The sequence below is a fragment of the Penicillium verhagenii genome (genome assembly GCF_028828195.1).
Source record: "Penicillium verhagenii strain IBT 33310 chromosome Unknown utg000012l_segment0_segment0, whole genome shotgun sequence".
NCBI lineage: Eukaryota > Fungi > Ascomycota > Eurotiomycetes > Eurotiales > Aspergillaceae > Penicillium > Penicillium verhagenii.
This window is the reverse complement of record NW_026643176.1, coordinates 758830-776700: the sequence shown is the minus strand read 5'-3', so window position 1 is coordinate 776700 and position 17871 is coordinate 758830. Positions and strand designations below refer to the sequence as shown.

The window sequence follows — 17871 nt, the reverse complement described above, 5'->3', positions numbered from 1 at the left end:
GGGCTTTGACTTTGTCGCTTTCTTTTCTTTTTCTTCTCTTTGCATGGCATTTCCATTTGGAATTCTTTAAGGACCATATCCTTCTTTCTTTTTTTTTTCAACTTTATTTCTTTATTCCCATTCTGTGATAGATACCCTTTTTTATATGAATAAAATGAAAAAAGCCATACCAAATTTACTTGTCTATGCCGTAAAGTTGTAACATAAAAAAAAAGTAGAAGTAGAACGGACCAATGAAGGTTTGCGATGATCCACGGCACCTTTGGGCCCATGTGATGCGGGCATTGGATTGCAAGCTCCGCAAATCGCAAAAAGCTCAAGCTCTCCCGCAAGACCCCCGACAGCGTCTTCAACTGAAATTCGAATACGTCAACCTCTCTCAACAAAACTTCATTTCGGATATAATCTTCCATCGCCAATTGCGCACAGTTTCAGGCCTTCAAATGGCTTCTCCAGTTCCCGACCATGGACCTGGGCACCAGTTCCCACTCGATCCCTCCGAATTCGACAGCGACCACCGGGTTTCGTTCTCGAAGCTTGATAACAAGTTCATACTCGAGACGGATGATGGACAGGAGTTTGTTTTTGATAATGCCCTGAAGCGATGGGTGCAGACGGTATGTCTAGTGTCGTTTCTACCATATGCGCGCCCTGTCGTCGCTGGCGCAAATCGATCAAATAGTTTCGAGCTCAAACGCGATGCTAAGGCTTTAGCTTCTATAGGTCGATGAAGATTTACTCCGCCAGCAACAAGAAGCATACAAGGTTGCAGGGATGGATGAGGAAGACGAAGAGATTCACCCTCGCGACCGGAAGAAGCGCAAGCAGCAGGATGACGTGAGTAGTCGCAACGAATGCCATAGCTATCCCGTCGACTGTTCGGGCGACCGTCCTTACAGACATTAACGATATCGGACGGAGGACTATAGGAAACTACTCAAAAGCCCAAGAAACAGCGCGTAAACACCGCGTTATTCATATCCTCTATCCCTCTCGATGTCCAACTGGAAGAGATCAGAGAAGTCTTCTCCAAATGCGGTGTCATTGCCGAGGAAATCGACAGCGGTCGCCCACGAATTAAAATGTACATGGATGACGATGGAAATTTCAAGGGCGAAGCACTGGTCGTGTATTTCCGCCCTGAATCGGTTAACCTGGCCATTCAGATGCTTGATGAGACTGAATTCCGACTGGGCCAGCCAGGTCCACAGGGGCCTATGAAGATCCAGGCTGCCGACTTTTCGTACAAGGCTCAGCAGGACGCACCGCCAAAGACAAATATGCGGGATAAAAAGAAGATCATTGCGCGGACAGCAAGGCTTAACAGGTGAGTGGCATGTTCGGTGTTCAGGAGGCTGTTGACCATATGCTAATTGGAACAGTAAATTGGCGGACTGGGACGATGATGATCCCTCAGCTATTCCAGAAACGAAGTCCAAACAGGACAAAATCGTAATTTTGAAGCACATGTTTACTTTGGAGGAGTTGCAGGTAAGTCATTTGATTACTTTATGCTCTCTACTTGTGATCCGTTTGACCTAACCAATGAACAGGAGGACGTCGCTGCCATCCTGGATATCAAGGAAGATATTCGTGACGAGTGTGCCAAAGTTGGCGAAGTCACCAACGTTGTGCTCTACGACAAGGAGCCTGAGGGTGTTGTCAGTGTCCGGTTCGCCGATCCCGAATCCGCCCGGGAGTGTGTTAAAGTCATGGACGGGCGATTCTTTGGTGGCACCCGCGTTGAAGCTTATGTGTCTGAGGGACGCGAGAAATTTAAAAAGACCAATGAGCGACGTGCAGCCCTCGAGGAGATGGCTGAGCACGGTATTCATGCGGATAACGAAGAAGAGGAACAGCGCCTGGATGAGTTCGGGAACTGGTTGGAGAAGGAGAAGGCGAAGGAGGTCCCTAAGCCTGAGACCACCGAGCCGACCGAGACGAAGGAGTAAAAAAAAAAACATCGGGAAATCCATATTGTATAATACTAGTCAGTGAAACATGATATGTCTGGAAGGCATCAATGGTACTTTTTTACAAAGTACTCGAGAGGCGTGCCCAACGAATGTTTAGACTCCACGACCAAAAACGATCAATTGTGGTTCGCACCTTGCGGTTCGACCGCTGACTGGTCCCGTGATCCCCACTAGTCCTGATCGGGCGATCCCCCCCCCCTGAGAGCAAAAGAAGTTGTTGTTGATCCCCACGCACACACACCGCTCACCTACTTTCTCCTTTCCCATCTTCTTGACCCTCGGTCATTCCTCTACTTCATTTTCCATACCCTCAATTCTCGAAGTTTAACCATCTTCACCAAACTTCATCATGCGTGAGATTGTACGTCTGCTCTCCCCAAAAACGCGTCTTTGTTGACTTCCCGACCCCCTGAACCACGTCCCCCCCACCTGTTCAAAGTCCGTGCTAACCTCCAACTTTTCACCCATATAGGTCCACCTCCAGACCGGCCAATGTGTAAGTGCGATTCAATCGAAATGATCTCGAGGCTATGATATATTGGGAGGATGTGAATACTGAACAGCCGCTGGGTGATTAGGGTAACCAAATTGGTGCCGCTTTCTGGTACGTGTTGGAAACAACAATCATCAATTGCTAGCTGGTTGAACCGTTTTACTGACTGAACTCTAGGCAAACCATTGCTGGCGAGCACGGTCTCGATGCCGATGGAAAGTGAGTTTGAATATGGATGTGGTTGGGAGGTCGAAATGGCGGTCTGATATTTTCTAGCTTCGCCGGTGAATCCGACCTCCAGTTGGAGCGCATGAACGTCTACTTCAACGAGGTGAGTGTAAAACTAACAGAACATACGCGTCAAATTTTCTCTAATGTTTATTTTGAATAGGCCAGCGGCAACCGTTACGTTCCCCGTGCCGTCCTCGTCGATTTGGAGCCCGGTACCATGGACGCTGTCCGTGCCGGTCCCTTCGGCAAGCTCTTCCGCCCCGACAACTTTGTTTTCGGTCAGTCCGGTGCCGGTAACAACTGGGCTAAGGGTCACTACACCGAGGGTGCCGAGCTCGTCGACAGCGTTATCGATGTTGTCCGTCGTGAGGCCGAGGGCTGTGACTGCCTCCAGGGTTTCCAGATCACCCACTCCCTTGGTGGTGGTACCGGTGCCGGTATGGGTACGCTCCTCATCTCCAAGATCCGTGAGGAGTTCCCCGACCGTATGATGGCTACTTTCTCCGTCGTTCCCTCCCCCAAGGTGTCCGACACCGTTGTTGAGCCTTACAACGCCACTCTCTCCGTTCACCAGCTTGTTGAGCACTCCGACGAGACCTTCTGTATCGATAACGAGGTATGTGTTGAGAAATTGCGTGGTCCGACTTGAAGCAACGTACTAACAGTTGTTATTTGTTTGTTTACAGGCTCTGTACGATATCTGCATGCGTACTCTCAAGCTCTCCTCCCCCTCCTACGGTGACCTGAACCACCTGGTCTCCGCCGTCATGTCCGGTGTCACCACTTCCCTCCGTTTCCCCGGTCAGCTCAACTCCGATCTCCGCAAGCTGGCTGTCAACATGGTTCCCTTCCCCCGTCTCCACTTCTTCATGGTCGGATTCGCTCCCTTGACCAGCCGTGGTAGCCACCAGTACCGCAACCTGAGCGTCCCTGAGCTCACCCAGCAGATGTTCGACCCCAAGAACATGATGGCTGCCTCTGACTTCCGTAACGGTCGTTACCTCACTTGCTCTGCTCTCTTCCGCGGTAAGATCTCCATGAAGGAGGTTGAGGACCAGATGCGCAACATCCAGAACAAGAACCAGAGCTACTTCGTTGAGTGGATCCCCAACAACGTCCAGACCGCTCTCTGCTCCGTTCCCCCCAAGAACCTCAAGATGGCCTCCACCTTCGTCGGTAACTCTACCTCCATCCAGGAGCTCTTCAAGCGTATCGGTGATCAGTTCTCTGCCATGTTCCGTCGCAAGGCTTTCTTGCACTGGTACACTGGTGAGGGTATGGACGAGATGGAGTTCACTGAGGCTGAGAGCAACATGAACGACTTGGTTTCCGAGTACCAGCAGTACCAGGATGCCTCCGTCTCCGAGGGCGAGGAAGAGTACTACGCCGAGGAGGGTGTTGTCGAGGAGGAGGTTTAAATATCTTCCCAATGTTGAGATTTGCTCGCAGTAATACCCTTGATAAGCTTACATTCTCTATCTTTTTCGGATGCTGGCTCAAATTGGGGCCTGCGACCCAGTATTTTGTTTGAGCGCTCCTAATTTTCACCTTATCCTGTCTCTATTTTCCTGCCAGTGGATCTTGGGTTTTAGCTTGTCCGTCCCGAGGCCAGAATAGCACATAGTGGAAAAAAAAAACAATTAAGGAAATGACTTATTAATTGTCAACTTATGATCCAAGGGTTTGGTTCGAGTAATCCACTTTTGTATTCCACCTAGTATTTCCAGAGCTACTATGCACTACATACTAGTAGTAGATAGGCATCTTTCAGCCAAGCTATGTACTATGTACTATGTACTATGTACTTCTATACTATGTACTATACACCTGGGCAGCTGGGCTACCTGGGCAGTACACCCGATACTAGTATCTAGTGGAATGGACACTTACCCGTTCTAAACACCTTCAACTCCTCCATAGTCTGCTCAATAGCCTTCTGCCCCTTCCCTTCAAAGTACTTAGGTCCAATGTCATTGATGTGGTACCCTGTAGGATAATACTTGTCTCCCTCATCTCCAGGAACAGGGCGACCCAGCGCCCAGGTCAACCAGGCGGTAGGACCCCACCGATTCCAGAAAGTCGGCTTGACGTAGTAAGGCGCAGCTTCCCAGTTCTTCAAGAAGAAGCGGTTCTTTTCATCAGGCTGCGGCGAAACATTCAACACCTTCATGAAAGATGGTCGTGGGAGCATGAAATAGCGCAAGAAAAGTTTCCGCACGCTAAGCAAGCTTGCGAAGACGGTTGACATCAATGCAGTGGGCGGGTCATATCTATGCACCAACATCAGTAAATGGCCCCCAGGAAATCCGAAACCCGATATTGAACGATGAAGTAATCGAGAACATACAGCATAGCCTTCCTCAACCGATCATCCATCATAAACGAGACAAACTGCAGCCCAGCACCATGCAACGCCGTCGGCAGCATATAAACAATGACATCCGTAGTCTGATCCGCTGTCTCCCGATTCTTAACATCAGGAACCATGTACTTAGCCTCATACACCTTACTCCAGGCACTAATCTCCTCAAGCCACTGCAGACCATCCTGAAACCCGGCTTTCCCGGAGGGCAAATCGTCAAATGGAATTCCCAGTGCATCACCGACGCTCTTCCAGAACGTGCCGATGGCACACTGTTCCAATTGGCTGAGCTCGCGCCACTCGAAGCGGTTGATGAATTTGATGGGCTCGAGTGCGAACAGGGCGAGTGTGTAGAGCATGTCTGTGTCGAGGATCTTGCCTGAGGCGCGGTATCCGCTGTGCAGGAAGCGGGTGCGGGCTAAGGATGTGAAGGCGCGGAGGGAGGTCGGGCTGTTTGCGACCATTTCGTTGACGAGGGCGCTTGTGTCTGTGTAGCGTTTTAGGGATGTTTCTGGGTTGGAGAATTGGGAGGTTTTGGTTAGGAGGTGCGAGATTGAAGGGATGCCGTATGTCTGAGGGGTGGTTAGCGTTTTCTTTTGTATTTTCTTATTTTCCCTTTTTCTTTTTGGTTTTTTGTTGATAGGATGTGGAAGTTGTGGATTCTACTAGTACATCTCATGTATAGACCTGTATATGGGTCGTACACCTGAAAGTGTACATAGAGGGAGATTGCAACGAAGGGGGAGGGGCTATCTGGGGGCTTCATACCCTGAACAGAGCGAACTGCAATGCCTTCACAAACATGAATGGGAACTCGAGCTGTCCGATAGCTAGTTGGATTTCGTAGGCTTGTTCATCGGTCATTTTGGCCATAGATTCACGGGTTGGAAAGTTGTATTTCTTCTCAAGCTGGTGCAGCCGTTTGTAGCGCAGCGAAGTGGTCAAAAGGGGCCACCCGATCAACAGGGAGACCGCGGCAAACGGAAGCCATTGCTGTAACGGGGTTGTAAATAGAGCTCCGGCAGCTTCAGAGAGTGGTTGACTCCCAGGCCAAGTTGTGAGGTTTTCCATTATAGAAACGTGGTGGGATGAATGTATTTTGGCCAAGTGGACATGAGACTTCAAAGAAGTAGAAAACGAATATTGGGTGTACAATGCAGCCACACAAAATAATTGGGCGCCACGGCCGAGTTTTAAATGAGCCCTGGGGCTTTGGGGGCTTAAAAAGTGCCGATGGTGGTTAGCGGGGAGAGTGGGGTGTCGTATACAAATATGCAGTGCTGCCAGTGCATTTGTTTATTGAGGTTCTGATTTGCTGATTTGCTGACAAAGTGGATCATATGTCGGTTACTTGAAGCTCTTCTTTTTTTCTTCTCTAATTTGGAAATAAACACTAAGTCCTGGACATAATCTCACATAAATCTCACATCAGTAATATAAAATACACCATTTTCAACAAATCCCTCAAAATCTCCTCATTACATTCGGTATCGTGTGAGTATGTACGCATCCATCTATTCAGTATGGAGCGGGGAGGAACGGATCGGTGTAGATCCATGCCGCGGACCGGGGTCCCAAGCTTGCCAGCTTGCAAATGCACATGCACCCTGATACATACCTCATCAAGCGCACAGTCCAGTCCAAATCTTGTCGTTCGATCGTCCAGATCGGGAAGATTAGCGCCCGATGTACCATTTCTCCAACACTCTCAGTGGTGGGAATGCCACAGCAGTGAAGCCCGCCCCCACCCACAGACCGAGATCCGAGCCCCCAGTCACTTGGGCAAGGACGCCAGAGTAATATGCTTGATCCTATAGGGAGTCGTTAGTGAGTTGAATAGAGTTGGTTGGACAAGGATGCAAAGTTCTTGCTCCGAAAGAAGTTGGATGCATACCATGCCGACGATCGCACCACCCCAACCGACCAAAAAAGCAGTTCCAGCCGCGATACCCAGGGGGAGTTTTCGCGGGTTGTTCCATGCTGACCAGTCGTAACCTGATGACCTGCGGAAGAAAAAGTCCTCTTCCATAACGATCACAATCCAGATAATTACCCAATATCCGATTAGCGGCAAGAAGCTCTTGAAAATCTGATACAGCGAGTTGCGTCCGCCCATGGCGCAAGCGGTGTAAATAACAGTAGCGAGAGTCGTGAAGATAGGCTGGGGGACTTTTTGGAACCAGGCTCCTAGCATCTGCAGGTTCATTCCCATCGAATAGGCGCCCGGGGTGTTATTTGCAACGAGGGCGAGGACATTGACCACGGCGCAGAATTTCCCAAACCCTCCGAGAGAATCATACGCTGTCATCAATAGGCCACCAGGGGTGTTACCATATTTCACGAGGTAAGAAGGTGAACTTGCGAGGACAGTTCCAAGTCCGTTGCCAATCAGAAGTGTAATTATCATAGCTTGCCCGCATCCGAGGACGGTAACAGTGAAGGTTTTCCAACGCTGGACGTTCGGCGGGTAGTAAACGTAGTAGTCGGCAGCAAGGGGTGCCCAAGCGATGGCAATGGAGAGGCACAGGGAAAAGTAGGTGATACGCTTGGCATTTAATTGCCCCTGTGGGACTGGAGTATGGACGTTGAAGTCGAAATGAGGACCGGCTGAGCCCAACATGACGCATAAGACCATCAATTGAGGAAGCCAGGCAAATCTGTAATCTTATTAGTTTTGATTCATATCAGAGTGCCATTTTCTTGGCTATCAGCCTTACCGTTCGTAAATTTCGAAAATCCGCATCCCGAACATGGCCATGACCCAACTAGTGAAAGCAACAACCACGATACCCACCAGCACGGAAATACGTTCTCCAGATACCATGGATATGACTTGGCCACCAACAACACTGTTTATCATGCTATAGCCAAGATTGGTGAAAATGTTCAAAGCACAGCAGACTTTGCTCGGATAGTAGCCCATGAAATATCGACTGACGATCTGCATCCGTCAGAAATATTCAAGTTTGAACAGTTTAAGAGACAAAGCATACCAAGGTGCGATTTCCACTTTGCGGGCCCCAGGTACTCATATATCCAACAAGAAAAACTCCGGTCAAATTTCCAAAGACTGCACACAATGCTGCATCCTTGAAACTGAGACCCATCAAGAATGTCCCCAGGGATCCGACAATGATATTGTTAGTAGCCAAAGCCATGCTAAACCACATCAGAAACATATGCAATGATGAGGATGCCGTTGTTGGCTCTCGCTCCTCGACAGGAACTCTTTCAATTCCACGGGTCTCCACATTGAAGCGGATCAACCATCGCTCCAGCCTTGACTGGGGTTTTGATCCAAGAACGGCGTCATGACTGGACTTGGTAGGTGTACTTTCTAGCTCGAATGGGCTCAAGCTATGCAAAGAAGGTGATTCATGGACTTTTTCGACGTCGGCTGAATTCATAATTTGAGCAGCAAGAGACCGGGTTGAATCAATTGACTTGGCCTGATCTTGATATGTCTCGATGACGGGGTGGTGGAGGGTATCGTGGAGTGAACTGTGTCCACAAATTGTCGACTGAGGCACACGAGCGCCTGCTGACTGGTATAGAAACAAACACCCTGCCCATATGTAACACGGTTAGACACAATTAGAGAACAAGGGAGAAATTAAATAGTGATTCTAGACTAGGAGGGGGTATCACCGGCATGGTAGATATAAGGGGAAAAAAGAGCTTTGGGCACGGACATTACTTTACCTGTTATGCTGTGAAACTGGCCCTGACATCACCCTATCTTACAGATCAAGAAAGTTATGGTGTAACGCGCCCATTGGGTACAACGTACAAGGCATTCCTTAAGAATCAAGGACGAAAGCTCACCCTCCAGGATCAGGACGACCACCCCATCCCCGGACCAATGGCTTTCGCAGCATACCGAGACGAGTCCCGGAAACCCTTCCGTGGGCCCCAAAGTGGAGTCATGTGGCAATGGATATGAACACACGATCCCAAACATCGTGGGGAAATGGTACATACGATTAGAATAACTGGTATGAAAGGTCGTACTTCAGACACGACCCTTTTGTGGTATGCCACCGAGTTTTGAGACCGAGTTTCGCGCTAGACTGCTTCCAAGTTTGGCTTGACGCTTTCTCTTTCACGTCCAACTGGTCTCCTGGCTTCATCAGGCCAGGGATAGGCTCGCATGACAGAAAGTGCCGGACAGTCGTTGTGTAGGCGCACCCTTTCTCCCCGAAGATCATCCCGCCCCGCTGCCCTATGTGGTAAGTCACATACTTGGATCCTCCCAAGCTCCGAAAATGCTCTCATTGGAATGTTGCCCAATGCAAGGGAGATCTTATGTTAACTCAGATGGAGCTTGTGGGGATATTGATCAGCTTGATGTGATGACTTTTGTTTTTTTAGTCAACGGCTTTTTGCGAGAAATGCGGAGGATTTTTTTGCTTTTGGGGCGGATTATCTCCGTGATGATTCGCTCACGCTGGGGAAGTTATGGAGCTTGTTGAGGAAATGTATGAGAGAAAAAAATTAAACAATTTCATGTTGACTGAGTTTCAAGCTTGACCTCGTGATTCACTATATGCTTGATAATGATTTGGGGTGCGGTTTTTCCCTTCCATACAAGCCCTGAACTTACTTAGGAGTCATACAACTTCAGATCATTTCAAATTGGATTATTGACAAAGATTCGGTGAGCCCCTAGTTCTCGAATAATAAAATTATGCAATGAATTCTATTGTCTTTCTACAAGATAAAGGTAATCCATGTGACCCTGGATTTTGCAAACTAGTACTCATATCTGCATCACAACTACTAGTACCCAATAGATAATTCAATGTTAGTAATTTTCAGATAACCGTGACTAGCTTAGAAGACCGAATTTATGCTGGCAAAGAAAACGGAGCAAAATTTATGAAGTACATGTTATCTGTTACATATGCTCCTTAGCTCCCAAAAAAGGTCTCCTGCATGCCCCACGACACGCGGCTGTTCAAGAAGCAGGATTCTCGAGATGCCGACTTGATCTACCGGGTGATCGACTGTCAATCATGATATACTTTCCAAGGTTCTGTCAACCTCAGCGACGAGCAATAGTTAAGAGAGAAATGCGTCCAAAGGGGCAAGCTCATACTACGTACGTCCCGAAATGTCTCTTTTACCATATTTCCGAGTTAGAAGCTGCATTTCTCCAGAAACGTTCAATGTTGAATTAAAACACTGTTTTTCAGCTCGAACTGCACTCTTTTGGCCCCCTCCAATTATTATTTTAGTGGCCTTTAACTCCAGAGGCACCGGATCGGAGATCGCTTTATGTATGAACTCCGTCCCCCGACTCTCCGTTCCGACTCTCCGCTCCCAACGATGTTCCACCGCGGGGTTGACGGAAGCAATCGTGCTTAACACCGATATTTACCTGCTTACAGGTGTCATGATTACACTAGTCATGCGTAGTATGTATTCGTTTATGACTGTAATTTTTATCTCAACATTTGAATATAAGTTTAAGAGGTCGTCTGGGCATCTGTGAAAATTGTTTCCATTATTCCGCTCAAATACCATTCTATCCTATAAAAATGACGCGCACCATTTTGATTACTGCAGCCTCCGGGCACATTGGACAAGAGCTCCTTCCTCTCCTTGACCGACTGGAAGAAACACGAGTTATTCTCCCAACTTCAAATGCTAGCCGCTTGAAAGCATCTCTTCCAAATTCCAACGCGGCCACTTTCATCGTGGAGGAGGGTTCCGTCCGAGATCCGACATGGTTCCAGGGACTCCTCACGCAACACGAGGTCGACACAGTTTTTCTATGTTTGACCGGTGAAGACGAGCTCTTCACAACAATGAACTGTTTTGATTGTCTTTCTCGAGCAAAATCAGTCAAGCATCTCATTTACCTCTCCGCCTGCGCAGATTTTGCATCTCCCGAAGGTGCGCAGTGGATTCTGCGGAATTGTTCGGCAGGACATGTCCTCGTGAAGATTCTGACGGAGCAAAAGCTGGTATATGGTGACTTTCCTTTCACATGGACTGTGATTCGTCCGAGTCTTTTCTTCATCAATGACTTGAGAGCAAAGAAGTCTTTGATTGAGAGCGGTATGTATGATGAGCCGCTGGGCGAAAATGGCGTTAGTCGTGTGTCGCCGTCGGACATTGCGCTTGCGGTTAAGAATGTTTTTGTTGATGGAAGTGGGAGATGGGTGGGGAAACATGTGCCTGTTGGGTCGCAGAAAGCTTACAAGGGTTCTGAGATTGCAAGGATCTGGTCGGACGCGCTGGAAAAGGAAGTTGATATTTATCCTGCCAACCAAGACGGCTTCGAGCGATATGAGCATGAGCTGGGGGCTCGGGAGAACGCGATCTGGGGGAGGGATATGAGATTGATGGTGGAGTCTTTCGCAAAGGATGCATTTTGCATGACCGAAGAGGAATACCAATTGCAGGTTGAGCTTTTGGGGAAAATTCCCGAGGATTATGAAGTGTGGGTCAAGGATACTGCTTCTAAATGGTGAAATGTCTACGTGCATAACATTGTCATACAAGATTGCTTGCTATTTGAAAGATCACTCTCGTAGATTGTACCATGTACCAGCATCCGGGACTTTTGGCTTTTGGCGTTACAAAGGCGTGTTGGTGGTACCTGGGCAAATGCATGGAGGTGTACAACATTGCTTATGCCTTCAATGTTGGTGTCTTGATGGAATAAGTCTGCTCCGGGTTTAGATATTCTACTTTGACATAGAAAACCATGTGCTGGAAAGCCCGAATGCCATGTTTTTGCGCACTTTTTTATACTTGGAAAGTGGATGATCTTTCAAACTTTTTGAATTCTCTGGAATTCTTTTTATTCTTAGCTGATTTTTAAATTTCCGGTGTCACTTATCCTTGACTCAGCGTGGTCGTAATGCCAGGTGGCTTCACATACTTAATGTCGTACATACTATAGGCGCTGTGGACAAAAGCCAATATACTAGTAGCATCAACACATGTACCTAGAAGACCAGCGGTTGATTTCACGGACTTGGCCACATCAGAAAGACTAGTCTGAATTGCTTTAAATAATCCCAAGAGCGGGGAAATGCCACATACTGTATACACATGTCCTTCTAAACCGGCTAGTGACTATACCCCGCTACTTGTTCTGGTGGACATTCTCCACTTTTCCAATCCAACACTCAACATTGAAGTGAAGGTCAAAGCTACCTGGCTCAAGCGGCTGAATCTTTTATGAAGCCGAAAGTAAAAGTAAAATTCTTTAAAATTTATGTAGATCAAGGTCAAAAAAAGATTAGAACCTTGAAAAATCTCTATACTCAACTTCCAAGTTTAGAAAGACATGAAAGAATTCCGAAATGGATGCTCAATGTTCCTCGAGGCTAACTCGCTCTAGTCAGCGCATGCGTCAGCTATGCGTCAGCGCGGAGACATGAGTTGACTTAGCATGGATTCATAGATTGTATGGGTTAACCCGGGACGCTTTCAATAACTGTGGATATGGCCCCCGGGGCCGTGGCAAATTCACCCGAGGAGTCACTACTACTGATATAATGCTCAAACATTTTTAAAGAAGACCGAATCTAGGTAGCACAACTAATAGTTGACTAAGTCAATTCTTTTCGTTCCTCTTTATACATAGCCCTTTCTATTTCTCATTTTCTTTGTAACTTCCTAAGCTAAGTCGGATTGGGCAGATTTCACGACACGGCTGAATATTTCGACCTTTGCTCCTCTCAAGTGCTGCTGAGCCCGTACTTTACCAACAATTAGCTACATCTTCATAATGTCGGCGAACAAATTCGTTTCCGAGTCAGAAACCGATGTGTGAGACTTGAACTTTCCTTCCCGCATCTTCACTGGAACGGAACACACCTGATGATGAATATTCAGAATCATTCTCGGCGCCGGACCATCTGGTCTGATGGTCGCCTACTGGATGGCACGCTACGGGATCCGAACCCGTATCGTCGATAAACGCCCCACAAAGGTGTTTACCGGACACGCCGATGGAATCCGTATGCGGACCTTGGAACTCTTTGACAGTATGGGCATCTACAGCAAAGTAGAAAACGAGGGCCATCTGGCTGTGGAGCCTGGATTCTGGGTTAGTCGATATATAAAACTCCCAACTGAACTACTTGGTAATATGTCAAAAGACCCAAACTGACGAAGTCGGTCGATGTTTATGCTCATAGGTACCTGGGCCCGAAGGCAAATTGATCCGTCAAGGTCCCATTACCGCAGGCCAGGTCTTCGAATCGCCATATCACCATATGCTTTTGACCCAAGCTCGCCTCGAGCGCTTTGTGCTGGATAGTATTAGAGAGCATTCGGATATTCATGTGGAGCGTGGTGTGCTTGCGGAGACTTTCGAGTATGATGAAACACCGGAAAGCGACAATGAGTATCCGATTACTGTCGGCCTGCGACATTCTGGTCCTGAGGATAGTATCACTATCCCTGGTAACTTGTGCGACGAGGAGTGGGAGGATTTGACGAGGCAACGTAGGAGCAGACGTGCAAGGAAGGAAAATATCAAGGCGAAGTATATTATCGGTTGCGATGGAGCGCATAGCTGGACGAGAAAGCAACTGGATATTCCGTTTGAAGGCGCGAGTACGGAGCACATCTGGTTTGTCAAATTCCTTGATACCAGAAATCCCGACTAGACCGCTAATATTGGCCATGAAGGGGTGTGATCGATGTCGTGCCTATAAGCAATTTTCGTGAGTACCGAGAAAGAAAGATCCGACAAAGGCAGAAAATCATCGTTTGCCTGAAAGTCCACTAATGAGACTGCAATCAGCCGATATCCGTAGACTGGGCTCGGTAACCAGCCCCAAAGGCACTATGCTTCTCATTCCCCGCGAAAGAAAACTCGTCCGTTTCTACGTCCCCGTCCACGTCGCCAACGACGAGATCACCAACGGCCGCTTTGATCGCTCAACGATCACACCCGAGCAAATCAAAGCGCGCATCCAGGCCATACTTGCTCCATACACCTTTGACTTCCAGATTCTGGACTGGTGGAATGCATACCAGATTGGCCAGCGGATTGCGCCGACATTCGCAAAGGGTGATCATGCCTTTCTTGCCGGCGACGCGGTGCACACGCACTCGCCCAAGGTAGGCCTGGGGATGAACGTTAGCATGCAAGACGGGTTCAACATCGGGTGGAAAGTGGCTTTGGTCGTAGCCGGGGTAGCTGACCCCGAAATCCTGAGCACGTACAACGAAGAAAGACATCAGATTGCGGAGCGATTGCTGGAATTCGATAAGGCGTGGTCGACGCAGTTTACTGACGAGGCTAAGCCGCCTGGGAACGGGGTGCCGGATAAGACGCAGAATATGATGAAGATTGCAGTGGAGTTCCAGGATTTCGCAGATGGCGTGAAGACGTTTTATGGTGATAGTGTGTTGGTTTGCAAGGATGGGAACGAGCATGAGGGACCGGCTTTTGCGGCCAATCTGGTTCCTGGGGAGCGTGTTCCATCTGCGAAACTGCGTCAGCCGGCTGATGCGACGATTAGATGGTCCATGAGGATTATGGAGAGTAATGGGCCGTTCAGACTGGTTGTTTTGGCGGGCGATATGCGTGTGAAGGAGCAGAAGGCGCGGGTTGATGATCTTGGGCAGTATCTGGCTGGTTTTGATGAGTCGAGACCCTCTGTTTTGACGCGTTATGTGTCTATCCCGGGGCGATTTGATAGCCTTGTTGATACCTTGACTATTCATAGTGCTCCATGGACGGAAGTGGAGTTCTTTGATTTTCCGGAGAGTTTGCGTCCATTTGACCCTATTATGGGCTGGGGCTATGAGAAGATCTGGTGTGATGATCCCTGTATCTGGGATAAAGACTGTGATGGAAAGGGATACGAAAGGTGGGGTGTTGATCGAGTTCGTGGCGCGATGTTCATTCTGCGGCCGGATCAGTATATTGGATGGGTTGGTGAACTGGAGGATGTTGACAGTATGACTCGGTATTTGGATGGGATTTTGATCCAGAAATCGGTATCAAGGTTGTAAGCGAGCCCCTTGGGTGGGAATAAAATTAAAATGTGAATTTCAACGATTTTTTCTTTATTAGACATTTAGTTATATTTTGTTGTATCAATAAACCAGCGTAGAAAACTCCCTCAAAAGCAGTAACTCGAAAGCAAAAGAGAGCATAAATACATCGTATACTTAAAGTAATGACCCATAGTTGGAACAACTACAATTCCTGTCGTGCCTCTGTCGATGGACCCGGCTGCGTCTGCGGCACCGCATGCCCATCCTCCTGTAACTCAGTAGTAGCATCCGGGATATGCGACGTAGCGCCAACCCCTTCTGCGCCCTTATCAAATGACCCCCGAATAATGGCCGGGTCGGCCGGGAAAACAAACTTAGAGCTATTCCACGGCTTAACCTTCATGAGATACATAGTGTCAATCTCCTCAAGAGTACGGCCCTGGCCCTCAATAACAGCGAAGTAGACCAGCCCTGCCGCAAGGAAAAGACATCCGGCGAAAACATATCCATACCGGAAGTCAATTGCACTGGTAATAAACGGCGTGAAAAAGGCCAGCAGGAAATTCCAAAGCCAGTTCGATGCTGTGGCGAGAGACATTCCACGAGCCCGATATTGTGATGGGTATAACTCTGCGACAATTGTCCAGACCATCGGACCCCATGTACTCGCGAAGCCGAGGATGAAGAGACAGGCGAAGACTACCATTGCTACACCGGCAGACTTGGTTTGCTCAGGGTGTTGGCGGTCTAGAGAGAAGTGGCCCACCGAGGCGAAGATCATGAAGCAGACGAACATCCATAGTGCGCCTGCTATGAGGGAGCGACGACGTCCGTAGTGCTCAATGAGGTATAGACCGAGGAATGTGGTGCCAAAGTTTACGCCACCCAGAATCATCTGCGTTACGTAGCTGTTTTGAATTCCGGCTCCTGCGAAAACCGTCGTGCCGTAGTAGAAGAAGTAGTTTGCGCCAGTGAGCTGCTGAAGGGCCTGAAGGGCAACGCCTACCGCGACACGGTAACCCATTGTTGGAGCTTTGAAGAGCTGGACCCAAGTGACTTTACCATTGCGAACTTCTTCGTCGTACTTTTCTTTGATTTCAGCGAACTCGAATTGGAGGGCACGATGGTTTCGAGGAACACCGTAAATCTTGGACAGGTTATTCATGGCCTGGTCTACTTTGCCGTGCCGGTAATCGTAGCGAGGGCTCTCGGGGAAGAACATCATTCCGAGACCGAGAACTAAAGCCCAAAGATAGGTGATACCCAACGGAATACGCCACGATCCAGTATCGTTGCGCTTCTCTGTACCAAAATTTATACAATTGGCGACGAAGATTCCGAGTGTGATGAACAGCTGGTAGGTACTGATCAACGATCCTCTGATGTGTCTCGGGCCCGACTCGGCTTGATACATGGGCACAAGTAGAGAGAGTGCGCCGACTCCTAGACCGGTTACCCAACGACCCATGGCAAATTGATACCATTTGCCAGAGGGAGATGAAATCTGGACAGTGACTCCGACCATGAGCATGATACACCATGCACTGATAGACCATTTCCGTCCCACTCGATCAGCGATCGGTGCTGCAACCAGAGCTCCGATCAAGGTACCAATTGATAGCTGGAAAGGGACAAGTTAGATCGGTCCATGAAGTATTACAGGTATATGACTTACCAGAGCAACAATAAGACCAGAGCGGACATTGGTGAAATGATAGGATCCATCTCCCGTAGGTTCGCCATAACGCATTAGGAAATTCGGCATTTCAAGGAAGCCTGAGATTTGACCGGTATCGTAACCAAACAGGAAGCCTCCCATAGACACGAAAATGCCCATGATAAAAGATCGAATTGTAAAGAGAGGGATGGGAGTATCGACCAGATCACCAGCATTTTTCTCACGTTCAACGGTAGATACCGACTCCCTAGGAGCCTCGCCATTCGTACTGATGCTCTGCGGCCGTTTGTGGAACATTTTCTCGAACATGATTGCGAAACAGAATATTGCGCATTAGAGAGAGGCTATTTTCAAGTCCGTCTTTGCGTACCAATCCCAATCCTTCGGAACCTGACATGGCATTCTTATACTTCTAGTACCTATGACTAGGCCAAGACTCAAAACTTGCCTGCATAGTTTTGGTAACTCTTGGAAAACGGATAAATCGACAAAGCAGGAAAACGATGACACGTTCATTCAGCCATACGAACTCCCCTCTCCAGGTCGGCGGAGATATCCGTCAAAAAACGTGAGAGTCTGGGGAAGTGGGGACCGCTTGGAACATTATCATTGGTGTATCCGACAGGTTCCGGGGAAGTGGGATCCAGCTTTGCGAGAACCTAGACCGCAAATGCACCAGAAATTCTGGTGGCAAGCCAGTTTCGTCGACTAAAGACCTTGTGACCGAGTTCCTGGTGGCAAATTGTAGTCAAAAACACAAAGGAAGCACGTTGAATTTAAGGAAGTGATGAGATAGGTGGCACCGTGGAAGCCGTGCAAAAAGCTTGAGACTTTTACTCACGCCAGTGAGTACAGCTCGGCTGGAGCTTGGCAACGGCTCATTGACTCGTCGTCCGGTTGATTTATCCATGATCCCCGCGAATCCCGAGGCCGGCTTCCGGTGAAGGAAACGTGGAAGCATGGAAGGTAGTGTAAATGAGCCTAAATGATTGCTCATTTCTAGATGTCAAGGATCTCAGGTGATATGAACTATGTATTCGAATGAACGCAGCGTTCGCATAAGTATACACAGTGTGCTTGAATTCATATGGAGTCATAACATATACCAAGTAAAAAGGCCGTATATCCAAAGTAAAATGACCAAATATCCAAACCA

The 17871-nt window shown here is 48.2% G+C and overlaps 7 protein-coding genes across 7 annotated transcripts; 4 read left to right on the top strand and 3 right to left on the bottom strand.

The window, feature by feature from the left end:
- Window positions 1–233: 233 nt before the first annotated feature.
- Window positions 234–1952, top strand: N7466_010956 (U2 snRNP complex subunit CUS2; the record flags this gene model as incomplete). The annotated part of the gene is made up of 5 exons (XM_057170345.1): window positions 234–617; window positions 724–837; window positions 930–1327; window positions 1383–1491; window positions 1554–1952. The coding sequence occupies 5 exons, from the start codon at window positions 234–236 to the stop codon at window positions 1950–1952; spliced, it is 1404 nt and encodes a 467-aa protein (XP_057016077.1).
- A 373-nt stretch (window positions 1953–2325) lies between these two features.
- Window positions 2326–4118, top strand: N7466_010955 (beta-tubulin; the record flags this gene model as incomplete). The annotated part of the gene is made up of 7 exons (XM_057170344.1): window positions 2326–2337; window positions 2449–2472; window positions 2555–2580; window positions 2647–2688; window positions 2746–2800; window positions 2861–3316; window positions 3387–4118. 7 exons carry the CDS (start codon window positions 2326–2328, stop codon window positions 4116–4118), a joined length of 1347 nt encoding a protein of 448 aa, XP_057016076.1.
- A 452-nt stretch (window positions 4119–4570) lies between these two features.
- N7466_010954 (uncharacterized protein) lies at window positions 4571–6133 on the bottom strand (the record flags this gene model as incomplete). Its single annotated transcript, XM_057170343.1, has 3 exons — window positions 4571–4970; window positions 5048–5634; window positions 5831–6133. The coding sequence occupies 3 exons, from the start codon at window positions 6131–6133 to the stop codon at window positions 4571–4573; spliced, it is 1290 nt and encodes a 429-aa protein (XP_057016075.1).
- Window positions 6134–6738: 605 nt separating this feature from the next.
- On the bottom strand, window positions 6739–8469 carry N7466_010953 (purine-cytosine permease family protein; the record flags this gene model as incomplete). The annotated part of the gene is made up of 4 exons (XM_057170342.1): window positions 6739–6873; window positions 6957–7719; window positions 7780–8003; window positions 8056–8469. The coding sequence occupies 4 exons, from the start codon at window positions 8467–8469 to the stop codon at window positions 6739–6741; spliced, it is 1536 nt and encodes a 511-aa protein (XP_057016074.1).
- Window positions 8470–10602: 2133 nt separating this feature from the next.
- On the top strand, window positions 10603–11541 carry N7466_010952 (SDR family oxidoreductase; the record flags this gene model as incomplete). The annotated part of the gene is made up of 1 exon (XM_057170341.1): window positions 10603–11541. The coding sequence occupies one exon, from the start codon at window positions 10603–10605 to the stop codon at window positions 11539–11541; it is 939 nt and encodes a 312-aa protein (XP_057016073.1).
- Window positions 11542–12809: 1268 nt separating this feature from the next.
- Window positions 12810–15052, top strand: N7466_010951 (putative phenol 2-monooxygenase; the record flags this gene model as incomplete). The annotated part of the gene is made up of 5 exons (XM_057170340.1): window positions 12810–12850; window positions 12917–13130; window positions 13222–13658; window positions 13718–13752; window positions 13833–15052. 5 exons carry the CDS (start codon window positions 12810–12812, stop codon window positions 15050–15052), a joined length of 1947 nt encoding a protein of 648 aa, XP_057016072.1.
- A 187-nt stretch (window positions 15053–15239) lies between these two features.
- N7466_010950 (sugar porter family MFS transporter) lies at window positions 15240–17024 on the bottom strand (the record flags this gene model as incomplete). The annotated part of the gene is made up of 2 exons (XM_057170339.1): window positions 15240–16658; window positions 16713–17024. 2 exons carry the CDS (start codon window positions 17022–17024, stop codon window positions 15240–15242), a joined length of 1731 nt encoding a protein of 576 aa, XP_057016071.1.
- Window positions 17025–17871: the final 847 nt, after the last annotated feature.